Genomic DNA, 25,222 nt, shown 5'->3' on the forward strand with positions numbered 1-25,222 from the left:
GGATGCACAAAAAAATGCATGAAGCCTACCCACTCACTTTGCAGACCCTAAAGTGAGAAGCAGTACTCAAGTCAAGTCGAGTGGCTTTATTGTCATTTCAACCATGTGCAGTGGTACAGTACACAGTGAAACCAGACAACGTTCCCCCAAGACCATGGTGCTACATATGACATATACAGACAATCAACACAGAACTATATAAATTGCAAGTGTGCAAAAATTGCCAAAAACCAAACAAAAAAACAGTGCAACACCAGACAGAACAGAATAATGCAGACACAAGACAGTGCAGACACAACAGTGCAATAGAAAAGTGCAACAATGACAGTGGGTTGTGCAAAAGACTGAGCATTGTACAAAAGGTAGCTTGATGTATGAAGGTGTGCGTGTGTGTGTTTGTGTATATGAGATTGTGCAGTTAAATGCTTGAGGTAGTGACATGTATTAAGGTCCAGTTACTGAGTGTTCAGGAGTCTGATGGCTTGGAGGAAGAAACTGTTTCACAGTCTGGCAGTGAGGGCCCGAATGCTCTGGTACCTCTTGCCAGAAGGCAGCAGTGTGAAGAGTGTGTGTGAGGGGTTTGTGGGTTCCTCTGCAGCTTTGCGGATGCAGTGGGTGCGATACGTGTTTGTAATGGAGGGAAGAAAGGCTCCAGTGATCTTCTCAGCTGTTCTCACTAGCCAATGTAGGATATTGCAATCCAATACGGTGCAGCTACCATACCAGATAGTGATGCAGCTGCTCAGGATGCTCTCAATAGTCCCTCTGTAAAAGGTGAGAATGGGTGATGGGAGATGGGCTTTTCTCAGCTTCCGCAGGAAGTAAAGATGCTGTTGGGCCTTCTTAACTATGAAGCTGGTGTTGAGGGACCAGGAGAGGTTTTCCACCAGGTGACCACCAAGGAATTTTGTGCTCTTGACGACCTCCACAGAGGATCCATTGATGTTAAGTGCACAGTGATCTCTCTGTGCTCCCATGAAGTTGATATTCAACTCTTTTGTTTTGTCCACATTCAGAGACAGGTTGTTGACTCTACACCAGTACAGCGTACTTAAGGTACACCTTAAGTCACCTCATCATATCCAATATCAAAAGCAGATATAGTTGCCAAATAAACCTTAGTTGTAGAAAAAGAAAGAACTTTATCCAGGAATGTTAAAACACCCACAATAGATTAGAGTCACAAAGGGAGTGTGTGCCCGCATGTCTCCATCAATAAGACATGCTGGTCCTTCCAAACTAAAAATTGACGAGAGCTCACATGCAAGATGTGGTTATCATCAGCTTCTCTAGGGATGTTGGGGTGGACACAGGGAGCTATTTGTTTAAGTCTTGCAGTTTTTCCCTTTTTTTTAATCTACTCCTTCTCTTTACTATCCCTGTCACCTTCAGCAGTGTATAACCACAGAGATAATAATAAGAATAATAAAAGAAAACAAGTAAATAAATAAAAGAAAAAGATTAACATTGAATAAAATAAGTGTTGAACATTTCACCAAGTTTCAAAGTAAATATATTTTTGAAGGCAGTATTGACGTGACATTCTCACCAAATGTCAGTAGCAACCCATCCAACCTACAGATGCAAAGAAATCAAACCATAGATGTCCATGAAAAAAGTTATGTGTAATAGAGAAATTATACACGGAAGAAGTATTGAACACATAAAGAAAGGGAGGTGTAAAAGGCATGGAAAGCAGTGACACCAGCTGAAATCTATCAGTAATTTCCAAGCAATCCTGCCACTTAATTCAAATTAAAATGAGCTGGTTCAGTTCCAGCTGGTGGCCTATTAATTAAGGTCTGTCATTACCAAGGTGTCACACAACAAACATCTCATGACTGGTAAAACCAGTGAGTTCTCTCAACACCTTTGTAACCTTATTGTTGCAAAACAAACTGATAGCACTGGTTGCAGAACTGATCACTCATTTACCATAAACTGGCCACAAGTAGGTGCTCCCTGAAAGACAGAGGAGTGAAAAGAATTATTAGAAGAGTTGTCCAAGAGCTAAGGATGATAAAAATCTGCAGGTTTATTTATTCAAAGAAAACAATAAGTAATGTATGCAACCGGCCTGCATTTTTTTTTCTGTGATAATGGTAATAGTGATATAGTAGTGTGGTAATAAGCCCACAGACAATAATCATTTGACTCAGAATTCTCCCAGTGTGCTACTGAAATGTTGACTTATGAATGAAACAATCACTCAAAAATAAAGTTTAAATGTGTGTCATAAAGGTAAAGCTTTTAATTAACGGACATCAGTTCCCACAAGTCCACAGTCACGTTCCCAACTATATGGCTACCAAAAGCATAGCTTTGTTCTGTCTTTGTCAGATAGATGCTCGAAATACTGCTATTTTTTTATGTTTTTGACAGGGTCTTTTACAATGAATGCACAATAATTTCATGATGTTACTGAAACAACATGTGGCATTTAGTTATATTTTTTGGTTAAAATGTCACCACCTGTGTTTTTGTATGTTTGTGTATGACTAGCCTGTTATATCTATTCAGGAATCAGATGGCCAAGGATGCCCTTTCTGTCGCTGTGAGATCAAAGGCACAGAGCCCATTATTGTGGATCCCTTTGACCCACGAAATGAGGGCTCCAAGTGCTTCTTCCTGGACCAACACAGCTCCCCCTTGCTGGACCTGGATGATGAGGAAGACCGAGAAGACTGTCTTGTCATGAATGGACTGGCCAACATCAGGAAGGTAATCTACACAGGATCAAAAGTATTAATACAGACTTAAATACACTGCTCAAGAAATTATATACAGTTATATATTATATGTCTAAGGAACTTGGAAAGAAAAATGTCTGGACTTCTTTAAGTTGCTTGAAGATATTTCATCTGAGAAGCGTCTTCAGTTCTTAGATGGTGGAGAGTCTCAGAATTAAGGCCTGTGGGAGTGACGCCCAAGAGCGACATGGACATAGAGCCCCTATTGATCCATATGCTATTTGGTCCATTTGACCGTGTCCCTTGGTGTGCTGTTTGAGGTGCTGCGGGAGTATGGGGTGTCCCTATACAACTGTAGCAAGAGCTTGGTCCACATAGTCGGACTCATTCCCGAATGGGTGTTGGGCTCCGCCAGGGCTGCCCTTTGTCACCGATTCTGTTCATAATTTTTATGGACATAATTTTTAGGCGCAGCCAAGTGGCAGAAGGCTTTCACTTAGGTGGTGTCAGAATCTCATCTCTGCTTTTTGCGGATGATGTGGTTCTGTTGACTTCATCTGGTGCTGGCCTCCAGCTCGCAATGGAATGCTTCGCAGCCGAATCTGAAGCGGCGGGAATGAGGATCAGCACCTCCAAATCTAAAGCCATGGTTCTCAGCCGGAAAAGGGTGGAGTTTTCAAGGTATCTACATTGAGGCTGTGGATAGCTACAGGTATTTTGGTGTTTATTTGAACAATAAACTGGACTGGACTCATAATACAGAAAAGGGTATTAGGTATTAGGATTCTCTCTAATTTACACAGGGTCAAAAGTATAGAATAGGATAGAAGACTAGAATAATCCTTTAATCGTCCTACAAGGGGAAATGTGGTTGTATCAGCAGCAAAAACACACATATACAAACAGAACAGGACACAGAACAGAAACACAGTTTTTACATATTTACATCATGGACAATAGTTACCAAAGCAGAGTACTGTACAGTTATTAAAATTAAAGTATAGATAAGTGGCAAACCCAGGTTGTAGTGTGCAAACAGTGCAGGATACTGAAAGATGTTTAAATGCTTATTGGGCGACTGTGGCTCAGGGGGTTGGGAATCGCATCTGTAACCGGAAGGTCGCCGGTTCGATCCCTGGGCTCTCTGTCCTGGTCGTTGTGTCCTTGGGCAAGACACTTTACCCTACTTGCCTACTGGTGTTGGCCAGAGGGGCTGATGGCGCGATATGGCAGCCTCGCTTCTGCAGCTGTGGCTACAACTGTAGCTTGCCTCCACCAGTGAGTGAATGAATAGTGGTATTGTAAAGCGCTTTGGGTGCCTTGAAAAGCGCTATATAAATCCAATCCATTATTATTATTATTATTATTAAATAGTTAAGAATATTTAGAATAATTAGAAAAGTGTAGATTGCGTATTGTACCTGTGCATTAAAAAGTAGACATGTAACTTGTGTATATATAAACTGAGAAAAGTAATGTGCAATGTAAATGTAACACAGTAAGGGGAATTGTTGAAAAGAATATATCAATGGACCAATAGGCTCGACTATAGGAGCACAGGGGTGTGTTCAAATGAGACACAGAGACAAGAATGTAACTCAAAAGAACCGGCCAACTTTAGTGACATAAACCATAAGGTTGACAAGCACAGGTTAAAGACACTTTACAATGGTAGAAAGGAAACTTACAAAAATTAAAAGAAAAGTAAAACACAAACTACTAAAGCAATGACTTGGCCAAGTGTTATTTTTGGTTTTCAATGTTCGGGTTTCAATGCTCGGGTGCACCCTAGTAACCTGACTCCTTAACTCTTATAGAACAGATTACACAAATCCAATGTACATTCAAATGAAAATCTCACACTCTTTTCACATGTGGAGAATGTTCTACACAACAGCTCATTATTTAAAGTCCCAAATAAAAAATGTCCAAGGGGTAAAGTCCAAAAAATTCCCAGGGTGTGAAAGAAAATAGGGATGAGAGAATGTCAGTCAGTGGTCTTATGTATAACCAGCTGTGCGTGAAAGTGTGAGTGATACAGTCCTACCACACCGCAAGGTGCAGCAGATCATCAAGTGGAAAAGAAGCGAATCTCAGTCTCTCTAAGTCCAGGTGGGAAGGCTCGCCATCTATTTCACCGGAGGAATCCACCTCAGGAACAATTCAGCATACAAAAAAAACCTGACCTGTCAACGGACAGGGTCAGAAGAGCAATTCAAATATTAATTATGCTGTTCTAGCTATAATTCACAACTTAGGATTTTGTTTAAATCACATTCAACATAAATTTGCAATAAAAATACTCAAATTTGCAAAAATAAAACATTTCTCTTACACAAACTATGCATTAAACCAAGTAAAGTCAGTGCATATGCATATATGTCGCATATGCGACAATTATTAATCAAACAATTGAGATTAATTCAGTTTCTCAACAATAAAATGTGAAACAGACGTGAACTAACTGAGACATACAACATGTGCTCACCGATCTCAGCGCATCACGGCCGAAGACAATGGCATAGTGTCTCTCGGTCGGAAAATGCAGGGCTCTAAATAACGTAACAGGACATGTTTTCTCTTTAATAACCGTAATACGACATGAAGGAAAAATAAACATAAGTTGCGCTTCAAGTGTTACCTTACTTCTGGAAGCAGATTGAGATGAACTTCCAGGCAGTTGATAGCAACCAGAGCTAACAAAGGCTAACAGTTTAGCTCCACGCGGTACTTTCTAAAGTCACCAGAAAAATGCAGCATTTGCCTATTTACTCACTGTGGCTACTTTTAACATGAAAGGTAGCTGATAACCAGTGAACTTATGTGCAACACAGTTGGTTGCAACTTATATCTAATACTTTTTTCCAGCTCAAAAGCTTCAGTCTCTCTTTTCTCCTGCCAGCGCGCGACTACCTCCACACATAGCAGCAAACACAGAGCACGTAGGTGGGACATACAGCGGCAGACTGCTCTCCCATTGGTCAAAACATACTGGGACCTGTGCATTTCGATTGGTTGGGCAGGCTGTCCATCTCTCCTCATATCAGTCCTTAAAGTGGTACCCTCATTGTATGTGGGTTACACCCTCCCCTCTTGATGGTATGCCCGTCCCTGGGCATCTGCAGGGTGGCAGTCTTGGTTGTCTCCCAAACATCAATTCATAGGGGGAAAATCCAGTCACATCACTCTTCGTACAATTATATGTGGGTTACATAAACATTAGGGGTCCAACAATACACAAAATTCACGGTTCGGTTCGATACTTTGGTGTCACGGTTCGATATTTTTTCGATACAAAAAAAAATGTTCATGCCTTTTTAATTTGTAACTTATTAAAATCATAAATATATATTTTAACTCAAAAGTACAGTTTTTAAATTTAATGTTGCTGAAACAACAAAGTAATTAAAAAAATAAATCTATCTGATGGAGAAATCCCTCATCTTTGGAAAAGAGAGTTTATTACAGAGAAATGGCTCTTTCCAAAATAAAAGCTATACTATACGCTTCTTCTGGGCTATATTCTCAGCAGCATATTAAACATATCAGGTCCCCATAAGGAGAATCATGTGCTAACGGCTGTCTAAATGACTCGGATAAAGTTTGTAGCATGCTGCTTGTTGTTTTTGTCTGCTTCCACTTGTCTTTGCACTAGGATGATGTCGGCGTAAATGTGCAGTCACATTCATTGTGTTCCCACTAGTGCTGTCAGCGTTAATCTGAAATGACGTTAACGCCACAACACGCAAGTCTCCGTTAACGAGCTACCGCGGATCGCCCCGTGCGTGGGGCTGGACGGCCAACACGTTAACGAGCTAACTGCGCTAACGCACTAGTTCCCTCCAATGTAATTGAGCATTACGTGGCACATCCAACATACTGTTTTACTTTTGTCCATGACACGCTTACCTTCAGGGTCATACGTCACATGAAAACCAAAATAGTTCCAAACGCCACATCTGAATGAGGGTGGGGGAGGTTCAATTTGCCATGTTGCAAGGAGAGCTTAACTTCTGTCTTGCTAGCTTGCCCTGCGCTCAGTGAATCTGCGTTCGACTACTCCGCCTAGGCTGCACTGTCGAGCGCAGATCCACTGAGCGCTCAACACAGACAGCATCGTCAGAAGGAAAGTTGATAAAATAAATTAAAAATTTTGTATTGTTCGATACATATGCGTACCGAACCGAAAGCATTATATCGAACGGTTCAATATCGATACGAGTATCGTTGCACCCCTAGTAAACATCTATGTTTGTTGGGAGCAGTTTTGATTGTACAGTCTGACAGCTGCAGGGAGGAAGGACCTGCAGAAACGCTCCTTCATGCATCTAGGATGCAACAGTCTGTCACTGATGGAGCTCTGCAGTTCAGCAACATTTACATGCATGGGGTGGGAGACTTTGTCCATCAGAGAAGTTATTTTGGCAAGAGTCCTTCTGTCTCCCACCACCTGCACTGGATCCAGGGTGCATCCCAGAGCTGTCCTTCCTGATAAGTTTATCCAACCTCTTCCTCTTAGCTGTCGATAAACTGCTGCTCCAACATACAACACGGTAAAAAATGATGGATTCCACCACAGAGTCATAGAATGTCTTTAGAAGCACTCCCTAGACTCCAAATGACCTCAGCCGCTTCAGTAGGTAGAGTCTGCTCTGACCCTCCCTGTAAAGAGCATTAGTGTTGTGGCTCCAGTCCAGTTTATTATTCAGGTGAACACCCCGGTACCTATAAGAGTCCATTATCTCAATGTCCACTCCCTGGATGTTCACCTGTGTCAGTGTGGTGGGTCTGTCTCCCCGGAAGTCCACCACTAACTCCTTGGTTTTCCCAGTGTTGATCAGCAGGTGGTTCTGCTGACACCAGTCCACAAGTCCAGAGTCCACTGTCTGTACTCTGAGGCTACGTCCACACTAATGCGTTTACTTTTGAAAACGCATGGTTTTCTCTCTGTTTTGGCCTCCTGTCTACACTGAGACTGTGTTTTCCCCGAAGGAAAACGCATCATATTGAAAACGCTCTCAAAAACAAATACATTTAAAGACGGTGCTTTCACATCGCAGTGTGGACAGTGAAAACGGAGACTTTTGAAAATGATGACACGTTAGTTTTATGATGCAGTCATGTGACCAATTAAACAAAGATAGCGGAGGGCATTATACAGCAGTTGTTTTGTTTGCTCTCAATTTTGACAGCCCTATTAAAGATTAATAATAATAATGGATTGGATTTATATAGCGCTTTTCAAGGCACCCAAAGCGCTTTACAATGCCACTATTCATTCACTCTCACATTCACACACTGGTGGAGGCAAGCTACGGTTGTAGCCACAGCTGCCCTGGGCCAGACTGACAGAAGCGAGGCTGCCATATCGCGCCATCGGCCCCTCTGGCCAACACCAGTAGGCAAGTAGGGTAAAGTGTCTTGCCCAAAGACACAACGACCAGGACAGAGAGCCCCGGGATCGAACCGGCGACCTTCCGGTTACAGATACGCTTCCCAACCCCCTGAGCCACGGTCGCCCATGTACAAAATATCAGTTTGTACATGCTTCAGATAGCTTTTCTTCAAATTCTTTAATTCTCACTCGCTTTTGCAACTTTGTAATTTTGTGTTACTCGTAGCAACAACTCCACCTCATTGTTAGTCCATTTAAAAAACCTGGTGCTTTTCCTCGACAGTTTGCCGTGACGTTTCAAAGAGCCGGAAAGTAAATAAAGGGCAGACAGAAATGAGGCAGGCCGAATCTTAGTGTTTCACGCACGTGCAATGCTTGAACGTAAGCGTTTTCGGCCGTTTCAATGTGGACGCACATCTCTGTGAAAACGACTGAAAGTGTGGACGCAGAGCGTTTTCAGACCTTTTCACCTTTTCAAATCTATTCAGGATGTGTGGACGTAGCCTGAGTCATCCTCACCTGTGATGAGGCCGACTATGGCAGAGTCGTCAGACAACTTCTGTAGGTGGCAGCGTGGGGAGTTGATGTAGAAGTCTGCAGTGTAGAGGGTGAAGAGGAATGGTGCCAGCATAGTTCCCTGTGGGGCCCCCGTACTGCAGACCAGCATATCAGAGACACAGCCCTGTGCCCTCACATATCGTGGGCGTCCTGTGAGGTAGTCCAGTATCCACTGGGACACGTGGTGGTCCACTCCTGATAGCTCCAGCTTGTCCCTCAGAAGTCGTGGCTGAATGGTGTTAAAAGCACTGGAGAAATCAAAGAACAGGGTAGCTGGGGACCAGGAGAAGATGAGCAGTGACTGGCTGTCATTGTTGACCAGCCAAGCTAAAAGCATTGTGGTTCATGGTTAAAAAAACTGCTGATGGTTTGACACCATCTGATGACATCTTCTTATGGTTGTTAGTCATAACCATTGACTACAATTGGTAGTAACGCTAAGACGGAGACTTATAAAATTTACAGAAGTTAGGATGGTGGAGCCATTTGAGCCATTTCTAAAAAACTGCAGATTCCAAGGCTTACTTCCACAGTCCAAAAAAGAGCATTGGCCAAGCATGTGTGAACATGAGTGTTAATGTTTATCTGTCTCTATGTGTTAACCCTGTGACAGACTGGCAGTCTGTCCAGGTTGTACTCTGCCTTTTGCCCCATGACAGCTGATGATAGATAGTACAGTACTATTGAAAATTGAATACTGAGCTCTAGGTTATATCTAACCTTCTCATTATGTTGGCTATGATACATCACTTCTGGAGCAGTGGCGAGAGCATAATCTCGGGTAATCAAAACGGGAAATAACATTTTACCACATTTTAAAGTGGTGTAGATTTGCTTCCATCTATCCCCTATAAAGAATGTGGATTCTAGCAGTCTCTAATCAGGATAGAACTGGTAATAAACGACTAAGATTTTTTTTTTAAAAGTTTATTTACCTTTTCCCTTAGCAATGTGGCGAGCATCAGAAATCGCCAATGGTGTCGCCCAGTTCTTCACCTGTCAGCCAACACAGAAAAGCCCATGGGGGAAACTCCAGCCAATGTGTCCAGCACCTCAGCCTCCCACCTGTCCCACCACGACGTGACCTTATCAACAAAGGTGCCATTCGCTCCCCATCTGCCAGTCCCATCTGCTCCCCCAAGGTCAGTCACAGTTCAGCACACTGCCACTATGAAACCCCTCATATGTTCACCTGGCACACAAGTGTTTAAGTTTATTTACACAGTTTCTACAATGTTTACTGACCAGCAGAGAATTTACATGACAATCCACAAATTACTCCAAGTGCCCCAAATGCTGCTAATTAAATCCACTTGATTCACTCACTGATCATGATTATCAACTGTTACCATCTCTATAAAAGTAGCAGTCTTGAGTATTAAGGTACGTGTTATCACAATGCTATGGAGACCCAGAGTTTACTGACAGTACTGTTTGAAAAAAAACCCCAAACTGAACAAATATGGCTTATTTGGAAGGTTGCTCTCTAAAAAGAACATGTTTGCATAGCTTAGGTTTTTTTTTTTAAAAGTTCATCTGAACAAGCCAGAAGATTTCTGGAGCAGTATCCTTTGGACAGCAAAAACCAAAGTGGAGATGTTTTGCCATAATCTACAGTGCTATGTCTGATCAAAAGCAGACACTGAATATTGGCAAACACACGTCATTCCAGCTGTCAAGCACCGTAGCTTGAGTCAGTCATATGAAAAGGAATATTTTTGTAATCTATGAGGAGTTCAGGGCTGGATGTAATTGTAATTATAATGGTCTGTATAATTATTTAATAGTCTTTGCCACATTGTTGCTGCTGCTATCTCTCCTTGGTTATCGTTTGAAAAAATGACACTTTAATATCTATATTATAATATATATATTTAATATCTGGACAACAAAGATTTAAGAAACACTTCATTTATACAGTGAAATACAGTGGGGCAAAAAAAGTATTTAGTCAGCCACCGATTGTGCAAGTTCCCCCACTTAAAATGATGACAGAGGTCAGTAATTTGCACCAGAGGTACACTTCAACTGTGAGAGACAGAATGTGAAAAAAAAATCGATGAATCCACATGGTAGGATTTGTAAAGAATTTATTCGTAAATTAGGGTGGAAAATAAGTATTTGGTCACCTCAAACAAGGAAAATCTCTGGCTCTCACAGACCTGTAACGTCTTCTGTAAGAAGCTTTTCTGTCCCCCACTCGTTACCTGTATGAATGGCACCTGTTTGAACTCATCATCTGTATAAAAGACACCTGTCCACAGCCTCAAACAGTCAGATTCCAAACTCCGCCATGGCCAAGACCAAAGAGCTTTTGAAGGACACCAGGAAAAGTATTGTAGACCTGCACCAGACTGGGAAGAGTGAATCTACAATAGGCAAGCAGCTTGGTGTGAAAAAATCAACTGTGGGAGCAATCATCAGAAAATGGAAGACATACAAGACCACTGATAATCTCCCTCGATCTGGGGCTCCACGCAAGATCTCATCCCGTGGGGTCAAAATGATCATGAGAACGGTGAGCAAAGATCCCAGAACCACACGGGGGGACCTGGTGAATGACCTGCAGAGAGCTGGGACCAAAGTAACAAAGGTCACCATCAGTAACACACTACAACGGCAGTGAATCAAATCCCGCAGTGCCAGACGTGTTCCGCTGCTGAAGCCAGTGCATGTCCAGGCCCGTCTGAAGTTTGCCAGAGAGCACATGGATGATACAGCAGAGGATTGGGAAAATGTCATGTGGTCAGATGAAACCAAAGTAGAACTTTTTGATATAAACTCAACTCGTCGTGTTTGGAGGAAGAAGAATACTGAGTTGCATCCCAAGAACACCATACCTACTGTGAAGCATGGGGGTGGAAACATCATGCTATGGGGCTGTTTTTCTGCCAAGGGGACAGGACGACTGATCCGTGTTAAGGACAGAATGAATGGGGCCATGTATCGTGAGATTTTGAGCCAAAACCTCCTTCCATCAGTGAGAACTTTGAAGATGAAACGAGGCTGGGTCTTCCAACATGACAATGATCCAAAACACACCGCCCGGGCAACAAAGGAGTGGCTCCGTAAGAAGCATTTGAAAGTCCTGGAGTGGCCTAGCCAGTCTCCAGACCTCAACCCCATAGAAAAAACATCACTGCTCTCGAGAAGATCTGCATGGAGGAATGGGCCAAAATACCAGCTACTGTGTGTGCAAACCTGGTAAAGACCTATAGTAAACGTTTGACCTCTGTTATTGCCAACAAAGGTTATGTTACAAAGTATTGAGTTGTATTTTTGTTATTGACCAAATACTTATTTTCCACCCTGATTTACGAATAAATTCTTTACATGTGGATTCATGGATTTTTTTTTTCACATTCTGTCTCTCACAGTTGAAGTGTACCTCTGGTGCAAATTACTGACCTCTGTCATCATTTTAGGTGGGGGAACTTGCACAATCGGTGGCTGACTAAATACTTTTTTTGCCCCACTGTATGATGAAACCTTTGGACTATGTCTTCCTTACAACCCTCACATAATTAATGATAAATTTAAAACAAAAATTCACAAATTATTAGCATATTCAGAACATTTTATTAAATATTAGAGACAAATTGCTGTGTACATCTCGTTACTATCCAAATAACCTACAGTTACCGTATTTACATGGGTAAAAAATGTTTCTCAAGACTCGAGCCCCAAACCTCGAGTCTAAGTCTCAAGTCTGAAGGCTTTGGTTTTTGCAACTTAACTGTGACTCGAGTCTAAGTCGCGAGTGCAAGTAGCCATCTCTGGTTTGACACCCCTGTCTTGTGATTTGTTCAGATTCAGTTTTGCAATCCTAAACCAGGGCTCGCAAAATTTCAAAATCCCTGGTAGCCCTTCGGGCAGGGACTCTTCAGTTTTTGGTAGCCCAAAATAAATTTAAGTAGCCCGAATAAAAACGAGAGCAATTTTTTGATTGATGATTTGTTTCCTGTTTTGTTTCCGTTACATTATTATACTTTAATGTATAATATTGTAACGGAAACAAAACATTAATCAAAAAATTGTTGAAACACAAATTACAACATTGTATAAAAATTGCAATCATCAACTCAAATACTTGGTTCTAATTGAACAGAAATTTCTATGAACTTGTAAGAACTGTGTAGGACATGAATCAGTCTGTGTCAGATCCTGAATTTGAAATTTCCACTGAAGTCACGGGTAAGAGGCAAGTGGAACCAAGATCGAGGCCATTTGCTTTTTGAAGTTTGCAAAGACTACTAAATTTTGCCAGTGGTAGTTCACTCTTTCCAACATAGTACGGTGTTCTAAACAGATTTTTCAGGTTTATTTTTAGTATGTTATTTGGAATCGGTGTTTGTTCTGGGAAAGATATTGCAGACTGAGCAATAATGCATTTCTTGCATTTTTCATGGGTTCTATTGGGGGCCTTTCTTAAAATTACTGGTCCCAGTAACAAAGGCGCTTGTCGACTCAGAAATCAAGGGAAAACCAACAACATACCCGGTAGAACATTATGTTATTTACACGGGTGCACATAAGTGGTCCGCATGTGCGCATTCGCTGTCAAAATAAAAGACGCGCACCAGATAAGAAGTTGCAACGCGCGTTTGCGTCCATATAATTAGTGCGCATGTGCCAACCAGCGTGCAGCCTGTTACAGTCGCTCCTGCTTTTTCTCTTAGTTTAGCTCTTTTTTTCTTGCGTATTCTTTTTTTTCTGACTTGTATTTTCATCCGTTTATTATCTTTTACTCAATCATGTGGATTGAGAGAGTTTTTGTTCTTCTGGTGGCCGTGGAACTGTTACTTTTATCAAGGAACGGGACCGCGGCACATCTCCTACACTCACGGACTGTTCACTCCAGAGATCAGCTGATCGCCCTGATGCCGGCCGGCTCGCTGGCCAGGCCCGCAGAAGTACCAGCTGAAATTTGGAGTAAACACATCGATGCAGAGGTCAAGGACAGAAGAGAAGAAAGAAGGAGATGGTGAGACAGCGGAGGCTCGAAGCGAGGAGGAGGTATAAACCGTGTCTGCCGTCTATCGTAATGGGAACTGTCCGATCGTTATCGAATAAAATCGACGAGCTCTCAGCACTGGTACGGAGTCAGAGGGAATACCGAGAGTGTAGCCTGATTTGTTTCACCGAATCATGGATGCACCAGGACATTCCCGATGAGAATGCTTCCGTGGAAGGCTTCCACACTGTTCGCGCGGACAGGGACAGCATCGCTAGCGGTAAGCGGAAAGGAGGTGGGCTTGCTGTTTTAGTTAACAACCGGTGGTGTAACCCTGCCAACATAACAATCAAAGAAAGGATTTGTTGCCCGGACATTGAACTGTGTGCTGTTGGACTCAGGCTGTATTATTTACCCAGGGAATTCTCTCACGTCATCTTGGTGGCTGTTTATGTTCCTCCCTCTGCTAACCCCACAGCTGCATGTGACACTATCCACTCTGCCATAGCCCGGTTACAGACTCAGCACCCGAGTGCCTTTATTGTGATCTCGGGTGACTTCAACCATGTATCACTGGACAATACACTAACAACATTCAGACAATATGTGGACTGTCCCACCAGGGGAGAAAAAATTCTAGACCTACTGTATGCTAATGTCAAAAATGCATACAGCTCCTCCTCCCTCCTCCCACTTGGTAGGTCAGATCATAACCCGATTCACCTCATCCCCCGCTATGTGCCAATTGTGAGGAGGGAACCTGTGACCATGAGGACTGTTAGGAGGTGGTCAGAGGAGGCCTTAGCGGAACTACAGGGCTGTTTCGAGGTGACCAACTGGGAAACACTCTGCGAGCCTCACGCCGAGGACATCAATGGGCTTCCTGAGTGTATCACAGACTACATAACTTTCTGCACCGACTCCATTGTTCCAGCTCAGACTGTTCATTGTTACCCAAATAACAAGCCGTGGGTGACTAAGGACATCAAAGCCCTCCTCAACAACAAGAAGAGGGCTTTCAGAGGGGGCAATAAAGAGGAGGTGAGGAATGTCCAGGTGTTACTAAAGGACAAGATCAGAGAGGCTAAGGACAATTACAGGAGGAAGCTGGAGTGGAAACTCCAGCAGAACAGCATGAGAGAGGTGTGGAGGGGCATGAAGACCATCACTGGATTCAGGCCAACCAACAGCAGGGGAGCTGAGGGAGGTGAGAATAGAGCTAACGAGTTGAATCTGTTTTTCAATAGATTCGACACCACAGTGTCTGCTCACACCCCCACAACCGCACCTGTAGTCAGCCTGGAATCCAGAGCCACACCACTGTGCCAGCCTCTCTCTTCACATGGCGCTGTTGCCTCCTGTGAGATTCCAGACACCCCTCCCCCACCCATCACCTTCACTCAAGAGATGCAAATGAGGAGACTTCACTCAGGCAAGTCTGCTGGACCAGACGGAGTGAGTCCCCTCGTCCTCAAGACCTGTGCCCCCCAGCTGTGTGGAGTCTTTCATAAACTGTTTATGCTGAGTCTGAGTCTGCAGAGGGTCCCAGTGATGTGGAAGACATCATGCCTCGTCCCTGTACCAAAGACACCACGTCCCAGTGGCCCCCAGGATTACAGGCCCGTGGCACTGACCTCTCACATCATGAAGACCCTGGAAAGGCTCATCCTGGACCAGCTGCGACCCATAGTAAGACCACATCTGCATCCCCTTCAGTTCGCTTATCAGCCTCGTCTCGGAACTGAGGACGCCATCATCTACCTGCTCAATCGTGTCTACACCCATCTGGACCAGCCGGCGAGCACTGTGAGGGTCATGTTTTTTGACTTTTCTAGTGCTTTCAATACCATCAGGCCAACCCTCCTGGGTGATAAGTTAGCAGCGATGCAGGTGGATGCTTCTCTGGTGTCCTGGATTGTTGATTACCTGACAGGAAGACCACAATATGTACGTCTCCCACAGTGTGTGTCTGACAAGGTAATCAGCAACACAGGGGCACCACAGGGGACTGTCCTCTCCCCCTTCCTCTTCACCCTCTACACCACAAACTTCAGCCACTGCACAGAGACCTGCCATCTTCAGAAGTTTTCTGATGACTCTGCGGTGGTTGGATGCATCAGCAGGGATGATGAGACAGAGTACCGGGCTGTGGTCGACTCCTTTGTCACGTGGTGTGAGCAGAATCATCTGCAGCTCAACGTGGCAAAGACCAAGGAACTGATCGTGGACTTCAGGAAGACCAGGAAACACTTGACCCCTGTTTCAATCCAGGGGGTCAGTGTTGACATTGTGGAGGACTATAAATACCTTGGAGTACACATTGACAATAAACTGGACTGGGCTAAAAACACCACAACACTTTACAGGAAGGGCCAGAGTCGTCTCTATTTTTTGAGGCGACTGAGGTCTTTCAACATCTGCCAGAAAATGCTCAGGATTTTCTATGAGTCTGTTGTGGCCAGTGCGATCCTCTATGCTGTTGCATACTGGGGAGCAGGCTGAGGGTAGCAGATGCCAACAGACTTAATAAACTAATCCGTAAGGCCAGTAATGTTGTGGGGATGGAGCTGGACTCCCTCAAGGTGGTGTCGGAGAGGCGGATGCTGTCCAAGATAAAGACAATGTTGGATAACACCTCCCACCCACTCCATGACATGCTGGTCAGTCACAGGAGCACGTTCAGTGAGAGACTGAGATTACCGAAAAGCACCACTGAAACGACACAGGAAATCTTTCCTGCCTGTGGCCATCTCCCTGTACAACGCATGCACTTAACACACTGGTTACTGCTACAACTACACATGTTTCTTTTCCAGCTATTTATTAAGGAGTGACTTATGTATATGTATATATATGTATATATTGTACTATTCTTAGTTAGCGTATTGTCTGTCTTGTTAATGTTGGTTTATGTTGGTTTATAATAGAGCACTGTAACAAAAAATAATTTCCCCCAGGGATCAATAAAGTATTCTGATTCTGATTCTGATATAAAAAGGCACTGTTTTTGTCCGCTAGAGTGGGATTTTCACGGCACATTCTGCACTAAATCTCTGTGCATTCATCATTTGTTTGAAGCCAGCTCACCTCCTGCAACCACTTTTCCGAGAATACGTGCTTCTTTTGTGGTTCGGACTCCTTCTGACATTTCTTTGGAGGTGGAGGAACACCAAAGTAATTGCGTAAAGGAGCTTGCTTCTTCGACATCTTTAAGAGTTCTAAATAAATGTCTGTTCTCCTCCAGAAAATCTTATGTACGCAAACACGCGTTGCAACTTCTTATCTTGTGCGCGTTTTTTATTTTGACAGTGAATGCGCACCTGCGGACCACTTATGTGCACCCCTGGTTATTTAATAATAATAATAATAATGGATACTTTATTGATCCCCATGGGGAAATTACTTGTTTTTCTCTGCATTTGACCCATTCACTCTGTGAAGCAGTGGGCAGCCCACTAAGCAGGCGCCCGGGGAGCAGTGTGTAGGGACGGTACCTTGCTCAGGGGTACCTCAGGGTAGCCGTTAAGTGGATTCGAACCGCCGACCTTCCGATCATGGGGCGACCACTTTACCTACTGAGCTATCCCTGCCCTAGCTTGTCATATTAGCTTGTCATATTGCAGCCACAGAAATTCTTTTGTCCATGAAACCATAAAGCTGCACTTTCTTTTTGCCTTATAGTCTGATTTGTCATAACTTTTCCGTTTTGTGGTAAGCTTTTCTTTGGCTGTCACTCCTTCACCCTGACCTGTCTTATTTGGCTCAGCAGAACTAAAATATATATCCTGCTGCTTTTACACACGCACTCACATAACGCTCAGCGATTCTCTGCGCGATCAACCTCTCACATGTTTAAGCTTGCTGCGGGAGATTTCACTTGTCATGTTTGCATAGTAAGCTAACGATTAATAAGACGATATCAGAGGAATTGGTGCGCAAATTATCGTCACCAATCAGTGCTATCGCTCTCTATACACAGTTCGCACGATTGCAAAGTGAAAGCAAAAAACAAGCGCAAATTCAAACGCGATTTCAATATGTCACATATTGACAGTGGCTCACCGATGCCAATGACATAATTACCCAGCTACATTTCCGAAAGAATGCAAAAGCATTGACATATATTTTTCCTTCCTACGATAGCCCGACGGGCAGGGCAGAGATAGATTTTGGTAGCCCGACTGGAAAAATCGCTAGCCGTTGGGCTAGCGATTTTGCGAGCCCTGCTAAACCATGTTCTTTTAAGTAGAAAAATGCTTTTTTTCTGGCAACCCTTTTAATCCAAGGCACAGTCATACTTGTTCAGTCTTTTGCAAACTGAACTTTAACATTTAACTAATAATAACAGAGTCCTGTAGAGTCTGAGATTTGGCTCTTGGGTTTTCTGTATTTTCTCTGAGCATTTTACAGAGGTAAATTTATGGAGATTTTTACTCCTGGGAAGATTATGGCATTGTGTTAGCACACACCTGAAAGTGTGAATAGTTATCTGTCTCTCTGTGTTGGCCCTGCGATCTGTTCAGAGTGTACCCTTCCTGTTGCCCTATGGTAGCTGGGAGAGGCTCCAGTTTCCCCATGAAGAGAATGGATGGACGACCAGATTAATTAAAAGAATTTAAAAAAATGTAAATCCAGGTATCAAATTAGTTGTCTCATTTAATTGAACAACTTTATCTTTCTACCCCTTTAGTCTTCACCAGGCATATCTAGGAAGCAAGACAAGCCTCTTCCAGCCCCACCTCCTCCACAGAGGGACCCACCACCACCTCCTCCTCCCGAGCGTCCTCCTCCTGTCCCCCCTGAATCACACCACTCTTCGCTCCCCAGTTCCTCGTACATGTCCTCTTCTTCTACAGGCATGCTGTCAGAATTCCAAATTTCCTCTGAGACTTGGTGCTCCAAAGACAGCCATTTGACAGATGCACACAAGACTGGAGGGGAACACCAACTCCAGCTGGGACCCACTGTGCCTTGTCACTTGCACCGAAGACCACTCAGTTGTCCATCTGTGGAATTTGTGAGGTTACATCAAAGGTTGGACGGGGCAGGAAATTCAGAGAGCTCCAAGGTAAAGATTACGTGTCTTTTAAATATTTAAAATGATAAGCCAGTACTGGACTGTATTTTTTTGAATTTACTAAGTAAAAGAAAGGATAAACTCTCACAATTCTGGGAGGAAGAATCCTAACTGTGACTTTGTTTAGTCTCTTCATTCTGCCCCGTGAGGTTCGATGTGTCCAGAACTGTGGGATGGGTTTGTCATGGTTCTTTGACCCAGTGTTTTGTTTGTGTGGACTTTTGAAGCTTGTTTATTATCACTGTTGTATTCTGAAAGACTGATTTATTTTTCTTAGTTTAGTTTCCATGTGCTTATGAGTTTCTGATTATTGTTTTACCTCAGGGATTCATGTTAGTTTGGATTTTTTAGTTTTCTTTAGCATTTCCCCTTTTGTCTTCAGTAGGGCTGCCACAAACGATTATTTTGATAGTCAACTAGTCACCGATTATTTTTGCGATTAGTCGACTAATCAGATCATGCATCCATTAGACGTACAGCTTATTGCACCAGCATGCATCTGCTCTTATATAACTATCATTAGCTTACAGCTTTAAGTGTTTAAGGTATGTGCTAACTAAAAATAAAGACAAGATGATAGTTTATTAAATTTTAATGAAATTTGCAGATTGTTTCGGTGAAGTTTAATAAACTCCTTGCTATCTAAAATATAACAGGACACCGGAGTATATTCTCCAGCATCTCACACTTCTGATAATCAGTTGTCTGCTTGACGTTTATTCAGCTGTGTAAAAACTATAACTTTAATCTCAGCCAAACCGATTTACTCAGGAACAAATAAAATACAAAAAAAAAAAAAAAAAGCCAAACAATAACATTTTTAAGTTATCTAAGTGACCTATATATGTTTAACCTGAGTAGCGAAAGTCCACGGTGGGTTTGAAAACGATTTGCAGGGAGTCCGGTGTTCTCACGGGCTCTAGTGAGCCTTGCTCCCGGCTAGCTATCGAGCTAGTGGGTAACAGACATCTCCGAAAACGTCGGGGCACTTTTGAAAATATGTGGTGTCTTGATAAACTGAGCAGATATTTGAGGTTTACACAGTTACATTCTCGCTACAGACTGGCGACCTGTCCAGCGTGTACCCCGCCTCTCGCCCTATGACAGCTGGGATAGGCTCCCCCCCCCCCGCGACCCTGAAAAGGAGAAGCGGAAACAAATGGATGGATGGATGGATGGATGGATGGGTTTATTTTGTGACCCAGAAAGAATAATAAGAGTTATATTAAAACTAACTAGCTGCCGCCATTGTTGGAAACTGAGCTGGGCTGCGCTATGAATTCTGGGACACAGCTTCTTCTTCGGGTTTTAACGGCAGCTGGCATCCTTGTACATACACTGCTGCCATCTTCTGTTTCAGTCCGTTATTACACTCTTAAATTCTACTACTTATTCCTGCGTCTTTTGTGATCTTACAAAGCTTCAAACGACGCGTCGACTATTAAATCAGTCGTCGACGATTTTGATAGTCGACGTAATCGTGACTAGTCGACTAACCGTGGCAGCCCTACCCTTCAGTGTCTCTTTCTCTCTCTATCTACATCTGTGTCACTTCATCTCTCTCTCATCCCAGTCAGACCTCGGTGTTCTGTCTCCCTTCCCATGTTCTTCTCTGTATTTTATCCTTTGCCTCCCCAGTTTGTTATGTGTTTCCATGTTTGTTAACCCTCAGGTTTCTTCAGGTTCCATGGGCTCTGTTGCTAGCATGTCACGGTTTAGTTTCTCTGTTTTAGTTCCCCATTCCGTTTTGTTTTTTTATTTTTGTACCATTCAACAATCAGCCTTAATAAACGGCTCACCTCCAGTTAACTCCTTCCTGCCTCCCAGTGTTTGCATTTAGGTCCTCACTTCAAGCTTCCCTGAGTCTGTACACCTTGAGACCTTAATAGGATTACATGGCTCTGTAGCGTGCCGCTGTGTTAAACTATGTAAATGTGAGCATGTCACTGAATTTGCAGCTAAGAAAAAAAGAACTTCAATATATGTGTATTTTGGAGTGGTGTATAATAAAAAGTCTGACCATAATATGGTAATGCCATATTAATTTCAAGGCTTTCATAACATGTTTTAGATCAAAAGGTAAATCATATAAAATACTTATTATTAAATTACATTAATATTTAAAAATACAAATATAAAAGGTTTATTTCACAAGCCAATAAAAATTTACATGGGCCATTCCACTGACCTGAGGGTTGTAAGGTTGGACACTGATTTATTATTAATATTAATTAATACTACCACGTCATAATGTCTGTTTTCGGCAGCACAACACTTGCCTCCTCATGTCAGAAAGCCTTCCAAGAAGAAAGTTTTTTTTTTATGCCTTAGTTTAGATTGTATGTATATTATTTTATTTGACTTTGACTGTACTTTAGATTATTTATATATTTTTGCATTTAAAAAATGTTTTCTTTAAAAGCTTAAATTTCAATATGGCACGTACAAACAATCACAGCATTTAGTTGTTGTTTTTTGACAGATATTGTATGCAGCTAAACTTTAAAACATTGCAGTTTCTAAAATGGAAACCAATGGGTTAGGGTTAGGTTTCATTCTAAAAGACCAGTGTTTTTTCTCGTTTTAATATTTATTATTACTTGTTAACAAGACAAAAGTACTTCTTGCAAAATTACTTGGTTAATCAATGGAATAATTGATAGATTACTCTATACTAAAATAATAGGTCGCTGCAGCCCTAGGTTACTCTAACATTTGGTTAAATCTTTTCTTGAGGACTATAATGGTAAATCTAAATATTTTTGGAGATTCTCTAACATTTCTCTTAGACCCAGTGTCAGATCAAAATTTTGACCATTACAAAAATAAATGTTATCTTAACAGCCTCCATTGGACGTTCTATCTCACTTAACTAAGATGGGGAATACTCTAAGATTGCTCAAAAGTTTGTAATAAGCACAAGCTTAACAAGCATCATGATCACTGATCAGTTTACTTTTTATTAAACACAAACTTTTCCTGGATTGCCGTTGGTGGATTCATGGATGTAGTCACTAGTCATTGGGCTCCTTCCTTCCGCTTAGTGTATAGCTTCAGGTTGCTGGACCCTCCATGCATGGTCAGTAGTTTTCTTGTCTTGATGTCAGTGGCTTCTATCTCCTCCTTTGGCCAGCTTATTATCTCAGAAAGGTATCTGACAATTGGCAGGGCATAGGTGTTGATTCCTTAGATGTTGTTCTTCCCATTCAGCTGACTCCTCGGGACTTGCCTTACTCTCTGCAGGTACTTGGTGGGTGCAGCTTTCCAAACTGCCTGTGGGAACACCTCTCAGCTGTTGTTTTGGCCCTCTGGTGTTTCTACCTCTTCCTTTCTATGCCCCTTTCATGTTTAAAACTGTGTGCCCATTCATCTTAGCTTCCCTTCTGGGGATCCTTGGGGATCAGGACTATCCGGCCTTCAGTTAGCCATTCCATTCCATTGGTAGCTGGTTCATTTGTACTGCCAAGTGGAATGTAGTTAGCCAGTAGGCATGAATCATGTTAGGGCCTGGTGCTGTCCAACTCTTCCTGCTTGAGTCTCTGGATGTCTGTCACTTTGACGTCACTGGATCCTGATCAAAACCGTATTTGTTTCAATTTTGAAAATAAAGTTAATTAACTATTAGGAACTATTGTTTCCTGTGTAAAAGTGGAAATGCTGACAACTGACATTCGACTTTTGTAATGCTGAAGAAATCAATAGATTAATGGGACAGCAGAGGCTTCTGAACATGTCTTTGAATTCTCTGGTTTTAAAGATTTCTTCTGTCCTAGGGGGCACTGCTTTTACATTATTGCAAGTAATAATAATAATAATTCTCAAAAAGTAATTCATCTTTCTCAGAACACTTTTTCAGTGACTGTAGGAAACATTATTTGAAAAAACTGTTTTTACCCCATAGCAATAAAATGCTGATGGGGTAAGCAACGCATGATTTTGATATTTATGCTACAGGTGAATCTACTAAAAATCTATGAGGATTTTGAATCAGGGTCTATTTTGGGAATGATATAACTCAAGAAGGAAGTCCCCTTGGATTTTCAAATTTATACCATAAATGTATCTACTTGCAATGACAGCTGCCAATATTTTTACAAAAGGTTTTTTTTTTCATCATTAAGGATGGGTTCTTCTACATGAAAGATATTTTGATTTATTTCTGATTGCCACATCACAGATACCACATCCATTTTCTCTTTTGTGTGTCTGTGCAGCCCTTCTGTAATGGCGAGCAAGTCAGTGATGAGTACGACATCGTTCCCTCACGGCAGTTGCCAACTCAGTCCAAACTTTGTAGTAGCCACAAGTGAGTATCACATCTCACACACACACACACACACACACACACACACACACACACACACACACACACACACATAAATATTTATCTAGCTGGATATGAACAAATATTCCCAGAAAATGTCCTGGAAATTTCTGGTTAATCTGCATTTTTAAGTCAGTTTTGATGCTGCTCTAAAACTGTAGATTAACCAGCCTTTGACAAGGCTGTGTCTCAGATTTTGAGTCAAGATTGTGTGCTTTTAAAAAAAATGAAAACATACTGTTATGCTGTGCATGCTATAGACATCTTGGATACTCAGCTGTATCTGAGAAACTACATGACTTGTGTTTTACCTTATTTTCAGCAAGTGAGCTTTACATGTATGGATTTGAAGTAGATAAAGTGCTTAAAGTGTAAAACACTGTATACATGGACAAATGGGACAACTGTAAAATGCCTTGAGTGGTCAGTAAGATTAAGAGTGTTCTAATACATGTATAAACAAAATCTCTCTACTCGCCATGTGGGCTGTTTTTATTCTTTAACCACTTAAGCCCCACGCCCCCGGTACCGGGGGCAAAAAGGAGATCACGTCAGTGTTGCCAACTTAACGACTTTGTCGCTGTATTTAGCGAGTTTTCAGACCCCCTTAGCGACTTTTTTTCTAAAAAGCAACCAGCGACAAATCTGGCAACTTTTTCTGGTGTTATTGGAGACTTATTTATGACGACTTTTTGACGTGAAAGTGCGTATCGCTCCTACTCTCAACAAGCAGCGTGTGCTGCCGTGGGCACCTCGCCCGTGCCAAAGCGCTCACGGGTGGAGGATAGTCCTCCCCCAGCTGCTATCAGGACAGGAGACGTCCACGCCTATGAGTCCAAACTGCAAATGAATCGCGCATGAGCAAAGCCACTGCTCCCGCACTGACTGTAACGCAGTGGAATTGAACTCAGGACCTTCTTGCTGTGCGGCAACAGTGCTAACCACCGTGCCACCGTGCTGCCTCGTTATAGTACTGAGTTAATAATTCAGACAGTTCTTTACTCACAAGTTTATAAAATTCAGAAGGGAGTCCATCCAAACCAGTTGATTAATTACTGATTCCACTTCCTCTCTTTTAATTTCCCCAACCGAGGTCTCATAAGTGACAGAATTTAATAGTTCAACTTCACTTAGAAGATTGTTAACAGTGTCACTATGGGTGAAATATCTCCGAACAATAGTCCCTAATAACTTCTAACTTCTAATCTTTTCCCTTCTTCTTTGAAAACTGACTTTCCATGTTTGTCCTTAATTGAGACAATGAAATCATTTCCACATTTCTTTTGATTATTTAAATGGTAAATGGTAAATGGCCTGTATTTATATATAGCGCTTTTACTAGTCCCTAAGAACCCCAAAGCGCTTTACATATCCAGTCATCCACCCATTCACACATACATTCACACACTGGTGATGGCAAGCTACATTGTAGCCACAGCCACCCTGGGGCGCACTGACAGATTAGAATCATATAATCGCTATTCCCATGAAATTCAGTACATCTCAACATATTAAATAAAACTTCTCTGTTGACTCGATCAATGCTCTCCTTAAGAGACATCCTTTGATTTTCTTCCTCTTCTTGTTTCTCCTTCTTATTTCTTAAATATATATATATATCTACTTACATCTTCATTGTATTTCATATTCTTAGCATGATTTAATTATCTCGCAAAGTTCTGAGAAAGAGGCAGTAAAAATCTGAAGATGTAATATTTTCTTAATTTCAGATTTAACTTCGGGCACAAGCAAACCCGTCTGGTAACAAAGATGTATTCAGTTTCCAATAGTTCAAAAATTTGTGGGAGCAACAGGATATTGTTGCCATAACCACCATGTGATCAGAAAAGTCTGGGGGTTTTTTTGTTTTTGTTTTTGTTTTTTGGGTTTTTTTTGTTGTCCCGTTTGGATCTTTAGCCATCAGAATTGTTGTCTTAAGGCCACGAAAGATGCCAAGCGGATTTATTTTACCAAGTGGATCATCATGGCCTTGCCATATTGGTCCATTTGATTGACCTTTATTATAATTATGTATTTATTTTATTTTCGGTTGCTACAAACGGGACAGACATGACTGGGGATAGGACAGGGAGAAAGAATGAAAGAAAGAGAGGGAGAGAAAGAAAAACAGAGGGGAGAAGAGACGGTGAGAAAGGGGGGAAGAAAGAAAGAAAAACAAACAAAACACCTGGATCACCTGTATGGAGAAAAAAAACAAGAGAAA

The 25,222-nt window shown here is 42.2% G+C and overlaps 1 protein-coding gene across 2 annotated transcripts in view; it reads left to right on the forward strand.

Moving 5' to 3' along the window:
- The window catches only part of cblb (Cbl proto-oncogene B, E3 ubiquitin protein ligase), a 171,279-nt gene that overhangs the window by 83,218 nt on the left and 62,839 nt on the right, over positions 1-25,222 (forward strand). For both annotated transcript variants that reach the window (XM_085364305.1, XM_085364306.1), the window contains exons 10-13: positions 2,521-2,721; positions 9,591-9,785; positions 18,288-18,665; positions 22,889-22,980. In XM_085364305.1, coding sequence (XP_085220431.1) covers positions 2,521-2,721; positions 9,591-9,785; positions 18,288-18,665; positions 22,889-22,980 — 866 coding nt within the window. The remainder of the gene's footprint in view (positions 1-2,520; positions 2,722-9,590; positions 9,786-18,287; positions 18,666-22,888; positions 22,981-25,222) is intronic.

The sequence above is a fragment of the Diplotaxodon limnothrissa genome, linkage group LG10 (genome assembly GCF_057381915.1).
Source record: "Diplotaxodon limnothrissa isolate DT_005_m linkage group LG10, D_limnothrissa_male_GT1.1, whole genome shotgun sequence".
Classification (NCBI taxonomy): Eukaryota; Metazoa; Chordata; class Actinopteri; order Cichliformes; family Cichlidae; genus Diplotaxodon; species Diplotaxodon limnothrissa.